Genomic DNA, 25,419 nt, shown 5'->3' with positions numbered 1-25,419 from the left:
TGTTCTGTGAGGGAGGCCATGTTTGTTAGCATCTTACATCATTTTGTGAATGCCCAAATGGATAATACCTAACAGTGTATTTAGCACAAAGTACTGTACTACACTCATTTCAGTGTAACAGAAAGGGGCCTAAAACCAGTGTCCCTCCAAGTGTCCCACTGGGTAATAACCTGGCTCTGTGAGCACTGTATAATTAGGAGATTACATTGGAAGCAAAGCTTCCTTTATGTAGGGCTGGACCAGCCCACTGGCGGTCCACATGGGAAATCCCCAGAGGTCCTCAATAACTGGGGCCTCCTCTAATATGGGTCAAGTATTACATTGTGCACTTGAATTATACATCACATGTATAACACAACATATTGCACAGGACTAGGGTGTATTCCCTGTAGTACATTGCTGTTATTAGTCTGGTACATTGTAATACTTGTACTGTCAGTACTTACTATATGTATTTATAAAGTAGTCTAAATCATGCCCTCTATAATGGTAAAACAAGCCATATAAAGGTTGGCCACACCCCATCTGGAGACTAGACACACCCCTAAATATGGCTTCCTACCACTGCATTCCCTTAGTGAGCCTGCCTTCCCCACAGTCTGATACTGCATTTAAGAAACAGCCTCTGGGACAATTGTCACTACACTGAGTTCCTTTCCTTATATATACAGCATATTACATTGCAGATTTCATGAAATTTTGGTACTTGTTTCCTAGCACGGCGCCACCGATGTCATTTGTATGGCATCGGGTCGGTGCGACCGATTCAACCTAAATTTGTATTGTACAGCCACCCTGATGGCTGATTACTATGTCAAATGCCCCCCCATTGTTAATGCCACGCCACGATCAACGCCAACCCGAAGCGTGGCGAGTGCAGCGATCCCGCGAGGGTCGGCGGTATGCGTCCTCCGACCTTTTCATACCCCCACTATCCACGTCGGCATGGAGTTGATGTTATATAGTGTGCCGAGCGCAGTGAGCCACCAAGCCCGAAGCATGGCGAGCGCAGCGAGCCCCTCAAGCGGACGCGCATTACTTCACACATATTACACGTCTGCTCGCCACGCTTCGGGCTCGGTGGCTCGCTGCGCTCGTCACACTATATAAAATATAGTGGGGTATGAAAAGGTCGGAGGACGCGTACCGCCGCCCCACCCGGGCTCGCTGTGCTCACCACGCTTCGGGTTTACGTTGATCGTGGCGTTGCGTTACCAATGGGGGGGCATTTAATAATAATATAACATAACATAATAATTAACGATCAGTGTGGGGGGCATTTAACATTGAGTCCAATGTAAAATCGGGTCTGAGGGACCATTTAACATTGGGTCCAATGTAAAAATCGGGTAGGTCGCGTCGCAATGCATCGCATGCCATTGTAATGCATGCGATGCGACCGATTTTAAAATTGTACAGGAACGTCTTTTAAGCCCGAAAATTGGGACAATCGGGTCTGATCGGTTCCCATCGCATACCTTAAGTTATGGTATGCGATGGGACCCGACGGGCGCCGTGCTAGGAAACAAGTACCGAAATTTGTTCTTTCTATTTTTAATTAGTAATAAAGTTTTTACCTGCAGCTCAACAACTGGAAACTGAAAAAGAAAAAAAAATCCATTTATAAATAAACCCATATAATAAAATTACAGTACTGAAAATGTGCTTAGTGTGACTGGCAATGTTAGCCTGTAGTATATATACGTTTACTCCATGGTCATTGTCAGTATTTGGGACCATCACACTGTCCCTCCCACAGGCAGCAGTGTCCCACGGGGGTGGAGTGACGGCAGTTGGGAGTCCCCATGGTAAGCAGAGCAGTGGTGAATAAATGCTCTGTTTACTATGGGAGACATAGGGGATGGGGGCATGCCAGCAGAGTGCTGACCATGCCCCCATAGTGACAAAAATAGAATGTCTCGCGTGAGCATCATTCCTGTGAAGCCCCACCCCTTTTAATAAGCCCATGCCCATTTTAAGCACCAAATATGTTGGGACATATGATGCTATTTCATTCTTCTTTTACTCAAATGCTAAAATATTATTATTTGTGATGTGTCAAATGTTATCAACACAATCAACACATATATATACACTTATTCCAAATTTTCTTGTCATTGCTGAAAAATGCAGGGGGTCGCGGAGCTTTGATCCAATGCGGTGTACTGCAATGCAACACAAATCACTAGTGCATCAGGATGAATAAATCTTCTGCCATCTAAACTCACTGGGCGGTATTCAATGAGCCTGATTCGCCAGGTTTTTATGGTGAATTTGTGCTGTTTGGCGAATTTCTGACTAAAACGGTGAATCACCCTATTCAATGACCAGTTGGCGAATACATTTGAAGGTTTTGGTCACCATGATTCACCGAGCAGCAATCGCTATCTTTTTATGGTGAAGTGGAATGTGAACTTTTAAAATAAAGTGTTCTGTTTTTTACATTTGGTGTCAAAAAATCAGGAATTTTCTTCTGAGGAGGGGCATGCTATTTTTATTCATGTGCTGTAAGCACATGAATATATATTTAATTTTAAAAATAATATTTTTTTTTTTTTTTTTTTTTTTACACAGCAGCCAGCAGGTGGCGCCAGAGCGGAGCCGCTCATTACATATTCATATATTCACTGCACGATCATTACGATCCTGTGTAGTGAATATACGCTTGCCTGCTGGGACCCCCGGAGGGGCAGCCTGTGCTGCCTGGCACCCGGGGAGCACACCTAACCCCCCACAAAGACTACCATCTCTCTGCCTGGCACCGTCCTGAGGCTCCCTGCGGCAATCGCCGCAGGAGCTCATATTCGCCTGTCAGGGGCAGCGAGCCCCTGACACGTTGAATACCGGAGCCCGCTGGCTCCGGAACGTGGCGAATGTGCAGCGAATCCTAAAAAGGATTCGCTGCACCTCGCAGGGTATTCACATTGAATACCGCCCTGTATCTAACGCTCCCCAATATTTGGGTACAGAGATATTATTATCAGCAGCACACAATATTAAGTTAGCAGTAATTCATATTTAGCGATCAGACATTCTGAAGGACATTATGCCAACACGTGTTTCACTCTTCAAAACAGCTTAGTGTTTCTGCATAAGTGATGATAAATAATGTAAAATACATTCATAAGTTGTTAGATGTTTAAGAACAAAAAAGGAATATTATATGGGAACATTATCCTATATAATAAAAAGCTGCTCCTCATCTCTAAGGGGGAAATTAAAGTTTTGTGCACACTAGATCTCACAATTCCTTCTGACATTACTGTTATGCTGTTTAGACTGACTTTTATTACCAAAGGGGAGAAAAATAATTTGTTGGTCTGCGACCATCGAATGATTTCTCTCCTCTTTGGCTGCATGCAAGGGGATGTATTTGAGTACACATGCCCTCGCATGCTAGTGAGGGTATTCGGTGGTGGCACGGGGGTGGGGAATTTGGCAGGGTGGCGCTTAATTGTTCGCTAGCCTAGGAATACACGCAGCATAGTGAACTGGTCAGAATCAGGCCCACAATTTGCGTTAAGTGTACCCTCTTTTCTATGTTTAACCCTTTGAGTGCCAACATCATCTGAGCGATGTACAAAGTAAGCTCTAAATTGCCAGCATCACTCACATTTGTTTTATAAATTCAATTAAAAAATATTGCGTGTAAAAGATTATATTCCCTATATAAGGTTAACATTACAGGTCATTATGATGAATAAAAATGTTGATTTGGCAATTTTCACACCTACTTTGACAAATTCACTTGGCGCTCAAAGTTCATCTGCGTCCTTTTATTCCTGCTGTTTGACCATGTATATTCATGTATACAGTATGTTATATTGATTCCTAAGCTTTGCATCTTCTTTATCTTTTCAGTACATGTGTGTGTATTTTTACATATGTGAATTTTCAATATAATGACATGAATCTTTTTTTTTTTTTTTGTCCACGCTTACTGTACCTGTCTATGCTCTGGCTGCAGATCCTCATTGAGAGAAAGAATTCTGAATTTCACTGAAAAAGTATACACACAGAGTAAATGTATCATTCTGAAACTATGAAGGTTCGTAAAGGTTAGAAAGTAAGTACCAATATTTATTCAATCAAGCAGTGCATGTAAAGATGGACTTTAATGTTGTATTTTAAATTACCCTCCATCAGCTAAAATGAAGATGATTTAAATGAACTTGTTAATATCCATAATGTAGAATTACTTTTGTTACGAAGTTTAGCCAACATTCGTTTCATGCAAAATCAATTCCCATATTACTGTATATAGGGTCTGCCATTTTCGTGTTATGCATCTGTTTAATAATATCAAATGTGTATATAAAAATATAGTTTCCCAATGTATTCCCACACAAAACATTGAAAACAAAAGCATGATGACATAACTGGGATAGTGCATTTAGGAGAGTGATGGTGGGTACACACGGTGAGATTCCATTGCTGTTCCACTAAAGGTGCGTACACACATTTTCTATTTCCACTATTTTCTATTCGATTTTCCATTCGATGTGCACTCGATTTGCTTTCAGATCAACATGGACATCGAATGTTGCAGCGAACACATTAGATTTGCATTATCTACATTAGATTTGCACTATATAGTCATGGCTGCCAAGACTATTTTTCTATTCAATTTACACTACACAGGAGAGCACATTGGGATTGAATCTGGATCTAATGTAAAAAAAAAACAATCGATTTTCTTTTCGATTTTGCTTCTATAAGCAAAATTGAATAGAAAAATAGTGCCTATCTCACCGTGTGTATGCTCTATAAGATTTGATTGCTATGCAATTTTTGCTAACTCATGTGCTATTTACATACAATTCATACTATCTACGTTCAATCTTCACTATACAATCATTACTGCACTGTCTATTTGGCTTATCGATGTCAGCTGAACGGAAGCGCCCATCAGCATTGAATCAGGATAGAAAGCTTAAAAACATGTTCTATCTCCATTCAATGTCTATGCAAAACCAATTTCATTTTCACTATATAGTCAAAATCGAATGTCAATTTGTACCGTGTGTACACAGCATTACTGTAAGTTGCCGTTACTAAATTAAGAGATCTACACTTCTCATATGACTTTCATTCTATTTTTATTTAAAAAAACAAAACATTAAAAAAGTTTGAATTAGTAAACTGTTGTTCCCTTCTCCAATTGCAGACCCACCTGTTTGTCCTGGTTTGTATACAGGTTTGTCTGTCTGGACCAGTGTACTGGTTCTTTCCTTCTTCACAAGAACTTTAGTTCTTTTGAAAATGACCTCTTTTGCATTTTCAATGGAGACTGTCAGTGTTCCGACCTGGTCCGCACTTTTAGATGGATGAGGAACCTATTAAAATGAATCAAGTGGGTTTGCTATGAATTTGCCAGAACCTGAACTGTCTGAAACATACAGTACCATGACTATAAAATGTATCTAATAACTTTGGAAGTTTCCTTGTTTTTTTGTATTTTATATCATATATAAAATATTCTGTAATGTCAAATATAAATAACTGAAAAAACAGGCAGCAATTCATTTCTACTTCGCTTATTAAGTAGTACCTGAATAAATCCTGCTTTACTCAATTGTTTTTAACAGACATATAATTAATCAATTGCTGTTCAGTGGATTCAATTAACCTTCCGGTTTCCGGCAATCTCAATCCGATATGATATATCGATATATGTCCTCCTGTCCGCCGCTGCCCGTACACTCCCGCCAGCTCCCGTACCCTCTGGCCATCTCCCGCCGCTGCCCATACCTGGCTTGCCGCACTCACTTGTCCCGCCGCCGAGTGCAGCTTACCCGGCCCTGTCCAGCCTCCCTCTGCCTGCTGCCGCTGTGCTCACCTGGTCCCCGCGCCGGCCGGATGAGCATCAATCAGCGGCCAAATCCGAAGTCAGATTTGGTCGCTGCATTGAGTGATGGATGCCGGATCAATTCCGGCAAAAGAATGTCGGAATGGATCCGGCATCAATTGAATATACCCTATTGTGTGCAATGTAACAATTTGCACTGTCGCCCATGATTGTAAGAAGATACAAACCTAAGGCCTCAGGAACTCGTTCACATTTGAACGCACTTTCCTACGAAAAATTTAGACGCCAAGTATGCCTGGACACGGCTATGTCCGTGCTGTCTGAAATCAACTGCGGGAATGAAGATGGGGTTGTTCACTGGGATTTATATAGAGCCCAGATCTTGCAAGAATCCAAAAGCGGGTTGCATACAAACATGAGCTAGGTCCTCAGATCGCTACAATCCTGTTGGCATACTGCTGGAGAGTGAAGACGTGCCATACAGTGTGAAAGAGATGCTAGAGTCAGAAGTTGTTACCCATGGTGCTGAAGCCCCTACTCATCAATTTGGCAGTAATCATAAATTAAGAGGGCAATCCAGCAAAATGGTGCAGCCATATATCCTGCACCATATGTTGCAAAAATGATAAATACTCATCTGTATGTAGCAAATTTTTTTATATTTTATAGAGTTAAAAAGGAATCAGTCAGCCTCAGTGGTCCATTCACTTCTTTATTCAGAATTTACCTTGAGTGGAACACAACTGAATACGGAGTCCTGCTGGAAGTTCCTGTCTATAAGTGTTGTGTTCTGGTCACCCAGCTTTAGGGACAGCTGCACCCTGCTCTCTCCCTGAGCTCCCTCCAGGTGTAAACAGACATGTTCTGGATGTTGGGAGCGAAACTCCGAGGGGAAGATGACAGCGTAATGCCTGAGGATGATACATACAGACAGTAGGTTACACAAATGGTATGTGGCGGTATAATAGATTAGGAACTAAATGATTATTATGATAAAAAATGAGCAAGAACAATATCAACCTGAAAGCCTGGAATAATCAAAATAAAAAAAAACTGCCTGTAAAGTCTCAAAACATATAACTATTTTTTTTAGTTATTCTCCCAATGTCTCAGGTGAGTACTGTAAGATATTTTATATCATGTGGTGATCTTGAAGTTATGATGTCAAACAGGGGTGGATTAACAGAGAAGGTGGCCCATTTGGAGACTCTGTATGGGATCCCTTCTCTCTATGGTGCCGTAGACCCCAAGGACTGTGCTAAAGTCTACTGTGCAAGCACATGTCACCAGCTGGCTGTTGCTGGGATCTGTGCTGCTGGGTGAGGGTGCTGTGCTGGGAGAGAGGTGCTGAATCAGACACTTTTTATACAAAATCTAGGGGATATAATTATTCTAATCAAATAATTATAGAGAGCGCACTGAATTAAGCACAAATATTTATTAAAAAACAATAGATGAAAAGCTCATATAAACGATCACAATTATTTAATAAAATATAACAATAAAATCAATATGATATAAAATAGTTATAGACCACTGGGCAATCACTGATGCCCCAAACAATGCTATATGAATAATGTCCAGTTGCTCTTACCCACTAAGGATGATGTTATGTCCAATAGCGGGGAACTTGTAATTGAGTTTGATGAGATATGAGAAGACAAAGTCCATCCAGTAAGTTTATGGAAATATGTGATGTTTGAATGGGGGGAAAAAAACGGAGGGGGATTTGTAGAGATGAAAAGGTGACTCGCAGAGCAGCCTCGCTGTTGGAAATAGATGTATCTGTGCTACAACCGGCAGATGATGGTAATGAGCCGGGAGCACTCCATAGTGAACCAGCGGCGCGGCTAGGTGTATGTTGGAGAGGTCTGTCTCATCTACCACCGTGACGTTCTGGGGAAGAGAGCCAACGGTGGGAGTGACGGGGTACCTGCCGCACTTGGTCTCGGGGTCTGGAGCGAGTCACACCTCTCGGGTGTTTCATTGTTTCATTGGATCCCCTGCTGGGAATCCATTGGGAGCTGCCATTTAATATATTGTTTCTTATATTAATTATTTAATTAACCACTTGCGCCCGATTATATATTACATATATATTTTCCCTTGTGTTACTTTTTATACAAGGTCCCCCGGCCAAATCCTTATCACCCTGGTCAGCCCTGGCTGGTGTCCCAATAAAGGGGTTTCATCCCCCCCAGGTTTCTCCTGTCCAGGGCTGAAGCCCGGGGCTATCCTCGCAACCCCTGGGCAGTAGATGCTGGGTTGATAGTTTGTGTAAAAAAAAATAAAATAAAGAAAATAACACTTTGTTCTGCTGGTGAACTACCTTGTGGGGGAGAGGGTAAGGATGAAGGCGGCAGGATATTGGGGGCAGTGGCTCCTACATGACCTTAGGAGGTGGGGTTTCAATGCTCAAAGGCCTGCCCCGCCAAGGGCCCTGGTACCTCTACAATGCAGTTGACGGGCAGTAAACATAATTGCCTACCCTCCCGGGAATGGCCAGGAGGGTCCCGCAAATCGGGTTCCTCTCCCGACCCCCCGGGAAGGTGGGAAAGTCTCCTGCATTTTCGCTATAGCCCCGGCTCCCCCCTTCCCTGCGATATAAAACTCAGAATTTCGCGGGTCCACGGGGAGGGGTGTGGCTAAAATTATGCGATTTGTGTCATTTTACAGCATTTTAGCCCCTCCCACCATCCACGGACCCGCAAATTGATACGGTGGCCAGTCATGGGGGCGGAGCTTGGTGATGTCGGCCTTGCCCCACCCCCAAAATGTAGCCTCTTCCCACCTCCCGTTCACTCCTCTCCGGGCTTCTCCTGGAGAGGAGTTTTAAAAAGTCGGTAAGTATGGTACTGAGCCAAACGCATGTCGGTTATTGGCAACAGTACTGCTCATGCACATACCCCAAGCTTCTATGGACTGTATTGGTTGCAGCCCATAGAAGCTAGGTAGATCTGCACAATAAGGCAAGGAGTGGCTTCCTACAGGAAAGGAGCTTTCTGCCTATCTCAGCCTGGACTGGGACTGCCTTTACAGCTAGTAAAAAAATCACACTTCTACCAAATATGTGGCCACCCCCCATTTCATCAAAAAGTTGGGAGATATGCCAAATGGGGCTGTTTGGCACGACTACAGTAATGGTGTATGAGGACATATCTGTATATTGCCACTGAAGACTCCTTCTAGAATGTTGGTTTGGTTTTATTAAATTCCAGTATACAATTATAGCTTTATAAAATATAATGGGGCTCAACAGTGAAGGGAAGCGTCATCTAGTATAATAAATATTCAATGATGTTTAGAATGTGAGTTTATCGGCATTGGGGTTACAGTAGCCTTCTGATAAGTGTGGGACAATTCTACATAGTTCAGCCAGGGACACTCCTTTAATAGAGAATGGCAGGAAGTAACGTGTGACAGTGATAGGTGTAGATTTGGGGGCAAGGAGGAGGTGTGTGGATTAGCTCACAGACAATGTCTAGGTAGACAGTCAATAGGTCGACAACAAAACGTTAACGCGCGCTAGTTAGAATGACATAAGGTCAACTTGCATTAGATTTGCATGATTTTAAAATCTGGGTAAAATCTTAAAATCTCTCACCTTCTGATCTCTCACCCTATTACATCTGGCCCGTAAACTGATTTCTCTGATTATCAGAATAGCATTTTTTTTTTTGTAATAGTAGACAGTATTTGAATACTACAGCATGACAATTCTTGCATTCTTCCATTTCCTTTTTTCTTTAACTTAAAATATACAGCATCATTAAGGCAAGGAGTGGCTTCCTACAGGAAAGCAGCTTTCTGCCTATCTCAGCCCAATCTCAATCCAATTATGACTACGTAGGCATATGGAAGTTTTAATCAAGCCAGTAAATATCATTTTGTGGAAAAATAAATAAATGGCCTCAAATTGCCCAAAAAAATGTACTTTTATTCTAGATTATGCACCCCATATTTAATGAAAGCATTTATTTCAGGCACATCGCATACAGTAGTGTAGACATTTTGCAACCCCTGGGGCAAAAATGTATAGGGTGTGAAAATCAAAAAGTGAGAGGTTTTGGGAGAATTTGACCAAAGTTTTAAAGCAGCAATCATTTACCTGCCAAAATCAACCTGTTTTTTTGGTGTAAATGATTGCTGCTTTTAAAAAAATAGGAACACTCTTCCAAAATCTCTCACTTCATGATTCTCACACCCTATTACATTTGGCCCCTGGTGCAATTACTACAAATAGACATTTTTAATAGGATTGGTGAATTCCGTTAGTTTCATGAAACAACTCACAACTTGCAGCTAATTGGATTGAGCACCTTTACTAATACAGTCTAATAATTATTATTTGTTATGTAAAAGCAGCAAATATAACTTATAATAATTATAAATAGTTTCTACAATAAAATATAATAGTTTCATAATAAAGATATTTTTCAGCTAAATACAGTATATACATACTGTATTTGAGCATCCAACCAGATGTACAGTACATGTATTATTATTATTTTTATAAGGCGCCACAAGTGTATTGCAGCGCCGTACAATGGGGATACAATGGGACAGTACACGGAGACAAAACTTAACATTACAGTAAATAAATAACAAAAATAGAGTACATGTAGTAGAGCGCCACAATGCAATACACTCTACAGCTTAGCTGTAAGTATTGAGGACATGATCAACGTAGTACTAGGGGCTGGTGGACAAAGATGGTCGCTGAGTGTTTGAGTTTTGGGAGAGCTGCGAAATGTGAAGAGAAGAGCTTTGACAACAAAAAGGGAGGAGGACCCTGCTCTGAGGAGCTTACAATCTAGTGGTCTAATATCTATATATAAATATTACTCACAGTTTTGCTTCCAGCATCCATGAGATCTGCAGTAGGATGAGACCTACAAACAAGGTGTAGGACCCCATGTCTCAGGACTACAGGGCAGATTGTGATTGTGAGCTGTTGTATCATTACTGCATGTTATGTTATCACCACACACCCACTCACTGTATTGTGTATCAGTACACAATATGGACATTGAACACAGCAGAACAAATATTTGAGCAATGTTTGGTTATCTCTCAGTGTTTGGATGTTCAGTGGATTTCCACATCCCTAAACAAAGTATTTGTTGTTAAGGTTAAACTTTGGGTGACTTTAGGCAGGAGGAGCCATGTTTTCAGGCAAAGCACCGTAAAGTTAGCTAGTATTTTAGTTTATGAACCATAAAATATTTCAAGCTTAAAATTAAAATTAAAATTTTACAACTTTCAATCATACGCGAATCTAAGGGCTGTCCCGACCTTTAAGCAATTTAAAGTAATGACAGCCGGGCAGAGAGAGTTGTGTGCTGTCTGGCTGTATACTCAAAGGGTCCGCCGCTATTTTCAACTCTCCCACTGGACTGCGAGTCAATAGCAGCTTGCAGTCCAGCAGCTTATCAGGATTGGTGGCTCCTGATTGGCTGCTGGACCGTAAGCTCCTATTAGTTTGTGGTCAAGCGGAGGAGTTGAAAATAGCGGCGGACCTGCTTTGACTATACAGCTGTATGTCATTGCTTTAAATTGTGTGGCCGGCGGCTGCCAGTCTCAGTCCACCTTGACAATGTGGAATGAGACCCTCCCCTTGGCAATGAGCAACTCACTCCCCCTTGGCATTGAGCATTAAACTCCCCCTTGGAAATTAGTATTTATCTCCCCCTTGGCAATGAGCATGTATTCACCCTTGGCAACAAGCATGAAGCCCCCTTGGCGTCGAGTTTGAAGATCCTGGCATCCAGCAAGAACCCCCTCACAATGAGCTTGTAGGTAAACAGCACTGATGTATAAAATATGTAATGGGCATCATGGTGTGTGGTATAATGTCTGTTGGGCATCACGGTGTGAGGTATAATGTGTTATGGGCATCACGGTATATGGCATAATGTGTAACGGGCATCACGGTGTGTAGCACAATGTGTAAGGGTCATCATGGTGTGTAGCACAATTTGTAACAGGCATCACAGGTAACACAATGTGCAATTAGCATTACGGTGTGTGGCATTATGTGTAATTGGCATTATGGCGTATAGCTTTATGTGTAATGGGAATTACGAAGTTTGCTAAAATGTTTAATGAGAATTACGTTGTGTGTAATACCACGCCCCTTTTTTGTGATGCCAGGCCACCGTTTCATGAGGCCACACCCACTTTTTTGCCATGCACCTTCGCACAAGAGTCCCGCCTACGGGAGTAGTTGAATCTGTGACCAACCATTACCATATTTTCAGATTCACCAGTGCTTTCAATGTCATATGGGGCCTACACATGGTGCAATTTCAGGGCATTTTCTAAGCAATCTCACTAGATCGCTTACATAATGATCCTACATCGCTCTGTGTGTAGGCAGGGCCAGATTAAAGCAGGGGCAAAAGGGGTCAGTGCCCCTGGGCCCCCCCTCTAGCTAGGGGCCCCCTGTGGTTGGCATGTATTTTTTTTTTAGCTAAAGGTTTTGTGCATGGGAGTGGGGTAGTGCTGCAGCTTCACCTCTCTGCCAATGTGACAATGATTAATCATCAGGAGTCAAGGCACACTGACTGCACAAGTGTGCAGTACATTACTGGGCGTTGATCCATGACACTTTGCACAAGAGGGCAGAGTCTGAGAGGTTTGTGCTGAGCTCTGATTGGTGGAGCTCATTACATGCTTCTCAGGCCCATGGAGGACAGCAGCAGTGGCCTAGTTATGAGATGGTTGTTAATTAGAGGCAGCGCTGACCCTCTCAGGGCTCCTACAGAGTAAGGTACATAGGGACAAACACAGGCTTTTCATGTGGTGTATATATATGTTTAAATTTATCCCCCCCTGCATTTACCCATTGACCAAGTTTATACTGCCTTTACTGTGTGTTTTGACAGTGTAATATTCTCCCATACAGTTTGCGGCCAGTAAAGACAAGTGCAAGGGGGCCCCCTGTCTAAAGTGACCCGGGCCCCCGAAAGGCTTAATCTGGCACTGTGTGTAGGGGCCATAGTGATAGCGCTGCACAGCACCACACGGCGCTATTGCTGGATAAATCTAGTTACTCGTCGGTCAGGGCTAGTGTGTGCACTGGAGAACACTGACAGATCGCTCAGCACACATCGCTGTGCAAAGCTGAGTGCTGAGCAATCTTGCTGAGCAATCTGAGCGATCTATATTGCTCAGATCGCTCAGCAACTTCTCACCATGTGTTGACCCACACACATCTTTAAGTTTCCGTCAGCGCCCGCCCCCTTTTCGGTGGATCTTTGCACTCATGAAACGGTCGGTTGCCACCCCCGAAATGCCTACTTCCTGTCACACACCTTAAGAATGGCTTGAGAATAGGAAAAGTAGCAGGACTTCATCGCTGCCCAACATCGCACACTCGCCTTGCGGCCCAAAGGCACAAAGATAGGCTGCCATGCGAATTCGCAGACATGCGATTAGGTCTGATTTACCCCCTAGTGACCTACAACCAGCTCCTAACCTCTCACTAGTTTGCTCAGTCCTTTTTTCAAATTATACACTTGCCATAATTTACATTGGATATTGTGAATACTTGGATATTGGTCACATGCATGCAAGCTCCCATCCACCGGAGCTTCCTTCCTCGGCCCCTGGAGAAGGGCGCCTCGGGACGGGAGGACTGAGGAGGATGAGGGAGATGGATAGAGGGGGAGATGGAGATGGCGGAGGAGAGGACCCGACATGACGTGGTGCCCCCCGGCCAGGACACCGCACAGCCCCGGCGCCCCCCCCGGCCAGTACAGCGAACGGCCCCGGCATGACCACTGAGGTGGTGACCTCCATCGGAGGAGGTGTACGGAGGAGGCAGATGGGAGTGACGAGGACCCAGCTCAAGACGTGGCACAACACCTGGCCGGGACAGGCAGACGCACTGCCATGGCCCCTGGCATGACCACCAGAGGCAGCGACCCCCATCGGCTCCAGGCTGTACCTAATGTACTGGAAGTCCAAATGGACAGGTCAAGATCTGTATGGACACGGTAGCATACTTGCATTAGCACGCCACTCCCCTTTTTGTGTGGATCCGAATGAACGGCTTCGCTGGCCTTACAGGCGTGCCTTCGCTCCCTGCGTGCGCGTTCGGGCCGTTTGCTCGGCTGCGTGCAAATGTGTAAGCGAAAAAATCAACAAGGATAAGGGTCAGTGTCTGGGCCAATCTTTGGCTTGTGCCCTCAACTTTCTCGGTATTACACCTGTACTGACAGTTTCGTTATCTGCACTTTTGCATTCAATATTGATTTTGATATCGATTTGCATTCAACGCACAGTGTACACATTCGATTTACTGGATCGAATTCCATATTTAATTGCATGCACAGTCGATTTTTCTTTTCAATATAGAGAAAATGGGAGCGCGCATCGACTGTGATGTATCGTATGCCATCCCAGTGACTGTTTTCTTCTAATCACAAATGCTTAATACGACATCCCATGTTTGTAGTCTTTTCATCCATTCTGATTAAGTGCCAGCGCAAGCACCTACATTTTCTTCTTTCATTTGTTTTGCTTTATTTACTGTATATAACAAACTATAATATGAGCAGAATTCTGAATATTCTCAAGACTGCAATTTATATCTGGTTAATCAGAGCTCTTTCATAAATATCCTGTATATTATCTAATAGCTAATAGATAGTTTTATTAGCTATAAAACATATTTTCTTCTTAGGGCCTTAAATATGATTACAATGTTCTATTGTAGGATTTAGGTTTTTCACATTTTTGTGTATGTGTGTGTGTTTATATGTGTGTGCATATACAGTATTATGATTATTTATTAACAGTTTCTTATATAGCGCACACATATTCCGCAGCGATGTACAGAATAATATATAGCAAGTATATTCAGAATAACTAAGGATAATATGGCAAGTTAAATGAAAGTGTACAGTCACAATGAGCTCAGTATACAGCTGGATTAATGATCCCTGTGTGAGTATATTATCTGGTACCACTGACACAAAATGAAGCATCAGTATGTGTCCAATTCAGAACAGTAGAACCATCTGATTCCCTTATTACAGATCACGGGATTATCAGCTTATAAAATGGAATCTGGGTTCCTAATAATTTAAAGGGGAATACATACAGATGGCTGGCAGTTGGGATGCCCCGTAGCCTAACCCTACCTCTTCCCATTATTGCCTAGCCCTTACCCCTCCCCCAACCCCTCAGCAGCCTGACCCTCCACCTTTGTGCCTAGTTTTCTTTTTACTGCCTATCCTAATGCCCAAACTAATAGTGACAATTGCACTATTTTATACCATAGGGGATCTATGTATATCTTTATGTGCTCCTGTACCGTTTCATTAAGGATTTATCAATAAATTAGTATTAATATTTTTACTGGTACTTGTGTATTTTGGCGGCGCCCCCGATCTTCATCGCGCAATGTGTTAATCGCATCGCATCGCATGCCATGCACCCGATGGCATGCAATGCGATGCGACGCGATTTTTACCCCCTGTGCGATGAAAGATTGTATAAGCACCCTAAAGGGTGCTTTTAAGCACCCTAATGGGTGCTTACAATGTTAAATGCACCCCCACGCCACCCCCCCACTATAAACGTGAACCCGAAGCGTGGCGAGCGCAGCGAGCCCGCGAGGGGCGCGGTACGCGTCCTCCGACCTTTTCATACCCCCACTATCCACGTCGGCGTAGAGTTGAGAATAGAAAGTGTGGCGAGCGCAGCGAGCCACCGAGCCCGAAGCGTGGCGAGCGCAGAGAGCCCCACGAGGGGACGCAGACACCTGTGAAGCCCGTGAGGGGATGCGGATACACCACGCTTCGGGCTCGGTGGCTCGCTGCGCTCGCCACACTTTCTATTCTCGACTCCACGCCGACGTGGATAGTGGGGGTATGAAAAGGTCAGAGGATGCGTACCGCCGCCCCTCGCGGGCTCGCAGCGCTCGCCACACTTCAGGTTCACGTTTATAGTGGGGGGGTGGCGTGGGGGTGCATTTAACATTGTAAGCACCCATTAGGGTGCTTATACAATCTTTAATCGCATCGCATCGCATTGTATGGCATTGTACAGTATCGCGCAATATCGCGTCGCATCGCATACCATCGCATGCCTTATGGTATGCGATGCGATGGGCGCCGCCAAAATACACAAGTACCTTTTTACTATAGAAGTTACTTTAGTCCATATAAATCATTGTATAATATTGTTTGGGTAATTGCTGCCAGATGTATCAGTCCAGTACACTGCGCCGTCTCCTGTAATTCCTGTTACTTGTGAGATGTGAGATGTGCGCTGCGCACAAAACTGCAACCACAGTCATTTATGTGTGTATCGTCATGGGCTACAAGCAGAAATCTGCGAGAGATACATCCTGACGTTCCTGAGTCGTGCCCACGTGTCATTGAACCAACCCCTGTGTAAGTAACATGGAGAACATGATCTGTAAATATACTGATAACATCTACCACACGCAGCCAACAGACAAATGAACACAATCAGAGCAATTTGTTAGAAAATATTTATTGTTTCTCCATTCATTTACTCTGTACTGTATTATGTAATGGGCAGCTTTCTCTGCTGCGTTGCGGGTATTCGTAGGTAGAACAGTCAGGCAGATAGTTTTCAGTTGTTATCGTGAATTGCCGACGTTCTCATCTGCAAGCCAACAAAAATAGAAGATAAGAACAGTTATTTTTAGAATAGTGACAAAAAGATTGTGTTCCGATGAGTCCCTTCCAATCACTATACACGCACAGAGCCTGTTCCCTCTAGTCACTAAACCAGAAAAACGGGTCCCCCTCCCGGCCCCCCAGAAAGGTGGGCAACCCCCTCGGATACCAGCGGCACCCCCCCTCCCCCCGAATCCCCCTCACCGCAGCGGTAAATTACCGCTATTTATGGCTTTTCTGGGAGAGGCGGGGCTAAAAATACAAATTACATCAAAATCTGATCCCACCAGTCACTACACATACAGCCTGTTCCCTCAGTCACCACACACAGTCTAGGGAAAGTCTGCAGGGAGGAAGTGTTAGGTCAGGCTGCAGGGTGGGGTGGGGGGGTTAGGTTATTGTACAGGGGTTAGGATGAGCACTAGTGGGGATTGTTAGGTCAGGCTGCAGGCAGGGGGTGGGGTTAGATGATTGTATGGGGGTTAGGATAAGCACTAGCTGGGATTGTTAGGTCAGGCTGCAGGCAGGGGGTGGGGTTAGGTGATTGTACAGGGGTTAGTATAAGCACTAGCATGAATTGTTAGGTCAGGCTGCAGGCAGGGGGTGGGGTTAGGTGATTGTACAGGGGTTAGTATAAGCACTAGCATGGATTGTTAGGTCAGGCTGCAGGCAGGGGGTGGGGTTAGATGATTGTATGGGGGTTAGGATAAGCACTAGCGGGGATTGTTAGGTCAGGCTGCAGGCAGGGGGTGGGGTTAGGTGATTGTACAGGGGTTAGTATAAGCACTAGCAGGGATTGTTAGGTCTGGCTGCAGGCAGGGGGTGGGGTTAGGTGATTGTACAGGGGTTAGTATAAACACTAGCGGGGATTGTTAGGTCTGGCTGCAGGCAGGGGGTGGGGTTAGGTGATTGTACGGGGCTTAGGATAAGCACTAGTGGGTATTGTTAGATCTGGCTGCAGGCAGGGGGTGGGGTTAGGTGATTGTACGGGGGTTAGGATAAGCACTAGCTGTGGTTGCTAGGGTCAGGCTGCAGGCAGGGGGTGGGGTTAGGTGATTGTACGGGGCTTAGGACAAGCACTAGCGGGGATTGTTAGGTCAGGCTGCAGGCAGGGGGTGGGGGGTTAGATGATTGTACGGGGGTTAGGATAAGCACTAGCTGTGGTTGTTAGGTCAGGCTGCAGGCAGGGGGTGGGGTTAGGTGATTGTACGGGGCTTAGGATAAGCACTAGAGGGGATTGTTAGGTCAGGCTGTGGGGGGAGGGGAGGGTTATGCTGCTTCAAGGGCGGGTTAAGCCATGTACAAACAGGGCGATTGATCTAAGCGATTTTGACTACATCATTAAAATCACTTAGAATGTGTCCTTGAATCACCCCGTGTGTACACAGTGGGCGATAGCAATGCACGGGCCGCGTCGCTATGGCCTGGCCAAATAGACAGTGCAGGCAAGAATATTCGGTACTTCTGTAGTTTCACGGCGCCGGAAGTGCAGAGGCTCGCGTGCCGCTCTAGCTATGAAACGCTTCGGCCTCGGTGCGTGGCGAGCGGACGCTGACACCTGTGAAGCCCGCCAGGGGACGCGGATAGCTGTGAAGGTATCCGCGTCCCCGCGCGGAGCTCGCTACGCTCGCCACGCTTCGGGCTCGGTGGCTCGCTGCGCTCGCCACACTAATCTATTCTCAACTCCACGCCGACGTGGATAGTGGGGGTATGAAAAGGTCGTAGGATGCAGTTGCGTCTGAATCTCGCGTACAGTTTAGAAGCCCCGGCATCGCTGTGCCGGGGTGTCCACTTTAACATACCCCCGTTGTCAGCGGTGCCCAGGCGCTGCCTAATTCACTGTGGAACTACAAGTGCCACAGTGACATTGACCTGTCAGCGCCTGGGCAGCGCTGCTGCTGGCCGGCCGCTACGCTGTTTACGTACAGCTACAGCGGCACGAGCTCAGTCAGACAGAGCTAGAGCGGCGCGAGCACAGTGAAACAGAGCCTCTGGCAGGCTGCCAAGTTTCATAGCTAGAGCAGCACGCGAGCCTCTGCACTTCCGGCGCCGTGAAACTACAGAAGTACCGAATATTCTTGTTAGACGCTGCAGTGTGTATTCTGCTGTACACACGGGCTGCTGCTGCCGGGGGTGGCTGCTGCTGCCGGGGATGGCTGCTGCTGCCGGGGATGGCTTCCGGCTTATCTCCGGCAGCGGCTGGGAGATTTTGACTAAGTAAAATCGCTTATCTCCTATCTACAGGCCGTGGGTACACCCCTTTAGAGTTGGTAGGGGGTGCAAGTACCATTACCTGTCCGCTGTCCCTCTTTCTGGTTCCCTCCTTTGGGATGCTGTTATTGTTAACCTGACCACTGACATACAGATACCTGACCACTGGTCATCCTTATGTATCCCATTCCCCCACTTACCACACACACACACACACACACACACACACTTACAGGTTACCTCCAAATCAAGAGACCGCAGAAGCTAATCAGACATAGGGGCCTAATCTTAGACCCGTCAGTCAGGTGCACTACTAAACCGCCTTTTCCCCTGTCAAGCTGTGCCAATGTAAGGACTGTCATGCATGCCCCTATCCATGCCAAATGCCCTAAACCAGTGAAAGATATAGGGAATGGGTGTTTTGTATCAGTAGGATCTGGCTGGTACGTTGATAGCCTGGCAGCTACATTTTTTGTACCAGCTTCAAGCGAAACAATTATTTTGCTGGTAGAGCCAGGTAGAGGGAACTGCAAGTAGTCCAAGCGTGATGATACATACATGTATGACTGTAGCGTGGTTCTGGCTATGTTCCTAAAATCAAAGTCAGTAGCCGGCAGCTTCTGATGCTGGACACACCAGACCAACTTTCCTCCAACCATCCAACAAGTTGGTTGGATGGAATATAAACCTGGTACTGGATAGGAGCAAATGTAATTTGTAATTAAGTAATTTGTTTCCCAAACCGGAAAATGGACAACAACTGTCACTCAGACAATGTACTGTAGTTGGACCTAGTTGATTTAAACTATTTCACGGAATGTTTTTGTCCATTCTCCTGAGTTTGTGAGCAAATTGCTTATTGGGCTTTGCCGCCATACAGTAACAGATTTTCAGTCCAACCAACCAACTAGTTGGATGGGTGGAGGAAAGTTGGTCTAATGTGTGGCCAGCATTAGGCAAGAAGCAATTGGATATACATGTCAGTGACTGGTGCTCATTGTAGGTACTGTGGGGAGCCTAATAACTCTGAGTAATATTACACACATTCAGCATTGTAGGTAACCCCCTACATCACTGGTGTATTTAGTACTGGCCCTGCCTAGAATATTTCCCCATACGTCCTCATGGAAGACTCTGCAACTCCAGGTAAATCAGATGCAGTAACATAATGCTCTCACCTGTGCTGCAGGGATGGTTGTATTCTGCAATTGCTTGTTCATCTGGAAGATAATAGTACACAACTGTCAGCCCCATGTTGTGCTGTATGTTACTGAGTAACTACAATCATAGCGGGGACGGTCTCTACATTTGTTATAATTGGGCTGGAGACTAAAAGTGCAGTAACTACAGATTGCAAGATAAACCTAATATTTCATTATTACCTGTCTCATAGTAATCATACACCTTCACTGTGGCTGGTTTTAGGTCTTTGACCTCAATTTCCTGCTCCACCATGAAGGAGAGATCCACAGGGGTATGTCCCATCTAAGGAGGGGGAGAGCATATTATAATGATGAAAGGCAGACAGTAAGTTACTGACAGCTGTGACAGACAGGGATGTTAAAACAAAGCTTAAGTATTGTGGGAAATTGGGAAGAAGTATAAGATGTTGTTGTGTGCAGGGTTTGCACACTCAATAATAATAGAGAAAATAACATTGTGTGAAACAGCAAATAACCAGATAAACCAGGTCTCCGACTCCTACCAGCGGGATTGGTCTACATACGGTAGTAGATAAGAACGCATCCAATGGAACAGAACCCTACTACTGTGACTCTACTACATATCATACCTCATTCAGATACAAAGTCACCATGTCCGTCTGGATGTCGCTTCTCTGAATTACTTTGTCGTTTTCCATCTAGGAATAGATAACGGCACAGGACTGTATAAGAGGCATTTACTGAAGCACATTGTACTGTAGATGAGTCTGTTGATATCTAATATATTAAAAAAAGGCAAACATACTCCTGTTTGTTGGCGCGGGTGTGGGCACCGAGGAACTCTACTACATATTTGGTGGACATGCCCACAGATTTCCCCTTTCTGGACCAAAGTCCGAGACATTTTAAACTCTCTTTCAGGCCTTCCATTACCACTAGACCCTTGGTCGTTCTTACTGTGCCGCCCGTTCTCAAATTTAGATCCCCCTATGAATAAACTTCTCTCCCACATTTTAACGGCAGCTAAATCCCTAATCGCCAAAGGCTGGAAGTCTCCTGTGGCCCCATCAATCTCTGCATTAAAAAACTATGTCTGGTCTGTTGCCGACATGGAAAAAATTACCTACTTCCTACATGGCTGCCCTCATAAATTCGACCAAATATGAAATCCCTGGATTCTAGCTATGGCTAGCACCCCTCCCCACTAATTATTTCGCGATAATGGATAATGAGATACATCAGACCTCCTATTTCTGCCATGGCTCCTCGGAACCCTGTTTACCGACCTCTAAAGTTATCTATACTCCCTCTAGCAATTTTTCATTTGTACTATACATATCCTCCGATGTACCTCAATACTTCTACTCCATAATCTTTAACCCCGACCACCGACCCACACTCCCCCCTACCTATCTTTCTTTACTCTCATTCCCCCCCCTCTCCCCCCCCCCAACCCTTTTCCCACTTTTCTTCCCCTCTATATCACGTTCTTTACGTTCTTTTTGTTAAGTATGTGAAAATGTACCGAGAAATTTGCATGTAACGTTCCACATGTACCAAACTTATGTTGTTAAACTTGTTTCTATGCCTTTTCTCGCAATAAACAAAGAATAAAAAAAAAAAAAAAAAAAAGGCAAACATACTATAATCAACCTTCCTAATATTTGTGAGGGTTATGGTTAGGGGGTCCGGTATATCTCACAGACAATGTTAAAAGGTCACCAAAAAACACCAAAATGTCGGAATTATGATGGCCAATCCTGGGACATATTTTCAATCCTGAATCCTGTGATTGGCCTCCTGACAGGGGAGAGGGCAGACAGGGTTTGCAGGGACTGGTGAACAGGATGTGCGTGGCATTGCACTGCAGGCATCACAGCCAGAAGCACAGCACAGGGGCTGTCTCAACTTCTCAAGGCTGCAAGTTTTACAGCTGGGAGAAGAGACAGACATTAGCCGCCTGGCGTGTTCTGCAGCCGCTGCTGCCCGACACAGATGCAGCATGTTGGCGTGGACTGGTGGATGAAGCGGAGTGGGCGGGCAGGTGCGTGGCATGATATCATGCTGCGCAGCCACACAGCATGTTTACCAGGCAGCCTCTGAGCTGAGGGCTGCTGGTGCTCAGCGCTGCCCAGGAGTAAGGATTGAAATCCTGGCCAAAAATGCCCGAAATCCCCGGATCCAGCTGACCCCTTGATTGACATCCCTAGTTGGAATACACAAGGTTGACACTGACAAAAGGTTGACATCACTTTTTACCATTTTTATGGTGTCAATGTCGACACCTGAGCATGTGGACCCCCAAATTAGTGTACCTTGTTCCCTCGCACGCTTTGCTTCGCGCGCCATGCCTTGGGTCATTCCTAATCCGAGTCCACGTGGTGGGTAAAGTATAAAAAATATTTAAAAATACCCCAAAAATGCATGTCAGACTGTTCACGTGTCGACATTTTCCACGACAACATTTGCCTGTGTCGACCTTTCATCAATATTGACCTTCTGCATGTCAACTTTTTGGTGTCAACCTATTGATTGTCAGCCTAGACCAGTGATGGCTAACCTTGACACTCCAGCTGTTGTTGAACTACACACCCCAGCATACAGTTTTACTATTTGGCCATGCTGAAACTGATGCAGGGCATGCTGGGATGTGTAGTTCAAAAACAAGAAATATATACTAAAAAAGAGAGCGCACTGTGTTGATCAATTTTAGATTTTTACTATACAAATAATGACACATTTAATACATTATGAAAAATAATAATATAAATATACAGACAATAAAATTAAAATATGCATGAAGCACTAGAAATACATTAAAACTTTCCGACCGTGAACCAGATTAATAATTTGTGCCTTCAATTGAGACAGTTCCTGAGGGATCAATAATAAAGTTCCTTTTTATGAATTGTGCTAATGTACAGCTGATAGCTATCAGTGGGACGGTGCTCCTTATAGTAAAAAACGGGTTATATTACCAAGTGTCTCCTGCAGATAGGTGGGGTGGTGATGTTGTATCCAGACGGACCGCCCGCTTCTACCGGTGTTGCTCCGATGGTGAGGGAGCCGGTACCGGGAGCAGGTGATGTTGTATCCAGACGGACCCCCGCTTCTACCGGTGTTGCTCCGATGGTGAGGGAGCCGGTACCGGGAGCAGGTGTCTTGAGACAGAACTCAGCTGGTCTGCTGACAACCAGCGCGGCCCCGGTGGAGAGAGAACCAGCGCTGGGAGCTGACAAGGCTTGAAGAGTAAGTCACGCCGGACGGTCAGATGTAATGAACGTCTCTGCACACCTGTGCAGGGGACACTGGAGAGACGCACCTTTGGCTGTTAGTGGGAGCAGTCCGGCAATGTGGGGCACAAATGAATCAATACAGGCAATCTGGAAAGCGGTCACGATCGGGGTAAAGTACGTCTTGACGCGTTTCTCCGTCCTTCTATTGCTGACGGTTTCATCAGAAGATGGTCTATGGGTGATCAGCCCAGGTATAAAAAGGTGGCCCATCCAATCATTGGAGGGTAGCAATCTAGTACACCTGTTGATTATTTTGACGATTCACAGGTCGGAAAACATATTGCTTCAAATCAAGCTATGAGTGTTTGACAATATACATAATAAATCCTCAAACTAAAAAGTTCTTCATACATAGTGAAAAAACATATAATATACATAAATTATTAGATAGTTGGTTGTCTTTTATATGGCATCATCAAACGTTTTCTATTTTTTCATTTATATATAGAAAGAAATGGAGGGTATAAATTTATCTAAGTTTACATGGTTAGAGTCCAGAGCCGTCATAGCACTATGCATAGCGCACTCGACTATGAACGGCACAACGCAATGTAGGAAGGTTCAAATCCCACTCTAGGACCAGGATCAAGAGATAATTTTAATTTTAGTTTTAGTGTAATTCATAACATTTTCTTATTATAACTTTCAAGAGAAAAGACCTTAGATGAGATAAATAAGCGACAGAATATATTTTATATACACGCATATGATATCTTGTTTACACAATACACTGGTTTGAAAACCTTAGTTTACATGGGGATTATGGAGGTCAATTGATATCCACGCTGATTTAGAGACCTGTCTGAATGACCACATATAATACAGGTCATCAAAGAAAACAATAATAAAACAATAAAAAAATATAATAGTATAAAAATAAATATAAAAAATAAAGAAATATATACAAAGAAACAACAAGCAATTAATGTCTCTGACTCATCTTTTATAAAAATAAATTTGCACTACTGTGCCAATTCTATATAGAAGAGAAAAAAGAGAAAAAGAGAGAGAAGAATTATATGATTAATTTGTTTATCTGATGGGTGGTCAGCACGAGAGAGAGAGGACCTGTATTACTCATAGAGATCGCTTAGTAATACAAGAATATGCAAATATATATAAGGTACTTTTTGGAGACCATTTGTTGTATATCATTATTTCTCATTTTTATATATACAAATATCATTGTTGGTCACTATTTGATTAATCAGAAAAATGAGAAAAAATGAGAAAAGACCAACACAAAAAGAAAGAACAAGGACATGTAGTTAAGATTATTCAGTGGTACATCATTATGGGGCATTCCACAAAAAAGAAAAGAAAGAGAGGAAGGACTGGAACTTTTATCTATATATTATTTAATTCTATATTATCATTGAGTCCCACTGGGAATAAGGTCCCCAATGAGAATATCCAATATGCCTCACGGGCACATAGACGTTCATAACGATCACCTCCCCTAGAAGTTTCCTCCACATGTTCAATGCCTTGTATTTTCAATACGTGGTGATCACCATTATGTTTATTTTTTACATGTTTTGATAAGGAGTGTTTTAAGCATCCCCTTATCACATTTCTTCTATGTTCAAGAAATCTGGTGTTCAATGTGCGTATAGTACGACCCACGTATTGTGATCCACAAATACATGTTATTAGATAAATCACGTAGTTCGTTTGACAATCAATATGGTTTTTAATAATAAAGGAGGAACCTGAATGTGTTGATTGAAAAGAAATCATTCGCACGCCATGCCTTGGGTCAGTCCTAATCCGAGTCCACGTTGTGGGTAAAGTATAAAAAATATAAAAAAATACCCCCAAAATGCATGTCAGACTGTTCACGTGTCGACATTTTCCACGACAACATTTGCCTGTGTCGACCGTTCATCAATATTGACCTTCTGCATATCAACTTTTTGGTGTCAACCTATTGATTGTCAGCCTAGACCAGTGATGGCTAACCTTGACACTGCAGCTGTTGTTGAACTACACACCCCAGCGTACAGTTTTACTATTTGGCCATGCTGAAACTGATGCAGGGCATGCTGGGATGTGTAGTTCAAAAACAGCTGGAGTATCAAGATTAGCCATCAGTGACCTAGACACTGTCTGTCAGCTATCCAAATACCATTGACAGGAGAAGGCTACACTGGTCCTGGGGAGACGGCTCCAATGTGTCCCACTGCAATCCCTTTATTATTATCCAATTGGAGTAAATATTTACTAAGCTTTAGAGAATGAAGAAGTGAAGAGAGATTAACTACCAGCCAATCAGCTCATAA

General features: G+C 44.1%; 2 protein-coding genes across 3 annotated transcripts in view; both read right to left on the bottom strand.

Moving 5' to 3' along the window:
- The window catches only part of LOC146009245 (alpha-2-macroglobulin-like), a 144,116-nt gene extending 133,319 nt beyond the window's left edge, over window positions 1–10,797 (bottom strand). For both annotated transcript variants that reach the window (XM_083149411.1, XM_083149412.1), the window contains exons 1-5: window positions 10,659–10,797; window positions 6,537–6,720; window positions 5,174–5,336; window positions 3,947–3,999; window positions 1,578–1,598 (exon numbers count right to left, since the gene is read on the bottom strand). In XM_083149411.1, the coding sequence (XP_083005537.1) occupies window positions 1,578–1,598; window positions 3,947–3,999; window positions 5,174–5,336; window positions 6,537–6,720; window positions 10,659–10,726 (489 nt within the window). In that variant the 5' untranslated portion in view covers window positions 10,727–10,797. The remainder of the gene's footprint in view (window positions 1–1,577; window positions 1,599–3,946; window positions 4,000–5,173; window positions 5,337–6,536; window positions 6,721–10,658) is intronic.
- A 5,502-nt stretch (window positions 10,798–16,299) lies between these two features.
- LOC146009243 (alpha-2-macroglobulin-like) overlaps window positions 16,300–25,419 on the bottom strand; it is a 99,292-nt gene continuing 90,172 nt past the window's right edge. Inside the window, exons 33-36 of the mRNA XM_083149407.1 lie at window positions 20,471–20,539; window positions 20,061–20,163; window positions 19,857–19,898; window positions 16,300–16,453 (exon numbers count right to left, since the gene is read on the bottom strand). Coding sequence (XP_083005533.1) covers window positions 16,428–16,453; window positions 19,857–19,898; window positions 20,061–20,163; window positions 20,471–20,539 — 240 coding nt within the window. The 3' untranslated portion in view covers window positions 16,300–16,427. The remainder of the gene's footprint in view (window positions 16,454–19,856; window positions 19,899–20,060; window positions 20,164–20,470; window positions 20,540–25,419) is intronic.

This window comes from Crinia signifera, chromosome 6, assembly GCF_055691185.1.
Source record: "Crinia signifera chromosome 6, ASM5569118v1, whole genome shotgun sequence".
NCBI classification, from domain to species: Eukaryota; Metazoa; Chordata; class Amphibia; order Anura; family Myobatrachidae; genus Crinia; species Crinia signifera.
Note: the sequence above shows the minus strand (reverse complement) of the source record. Positions and strands in the feature narration are given on the sequence as shown.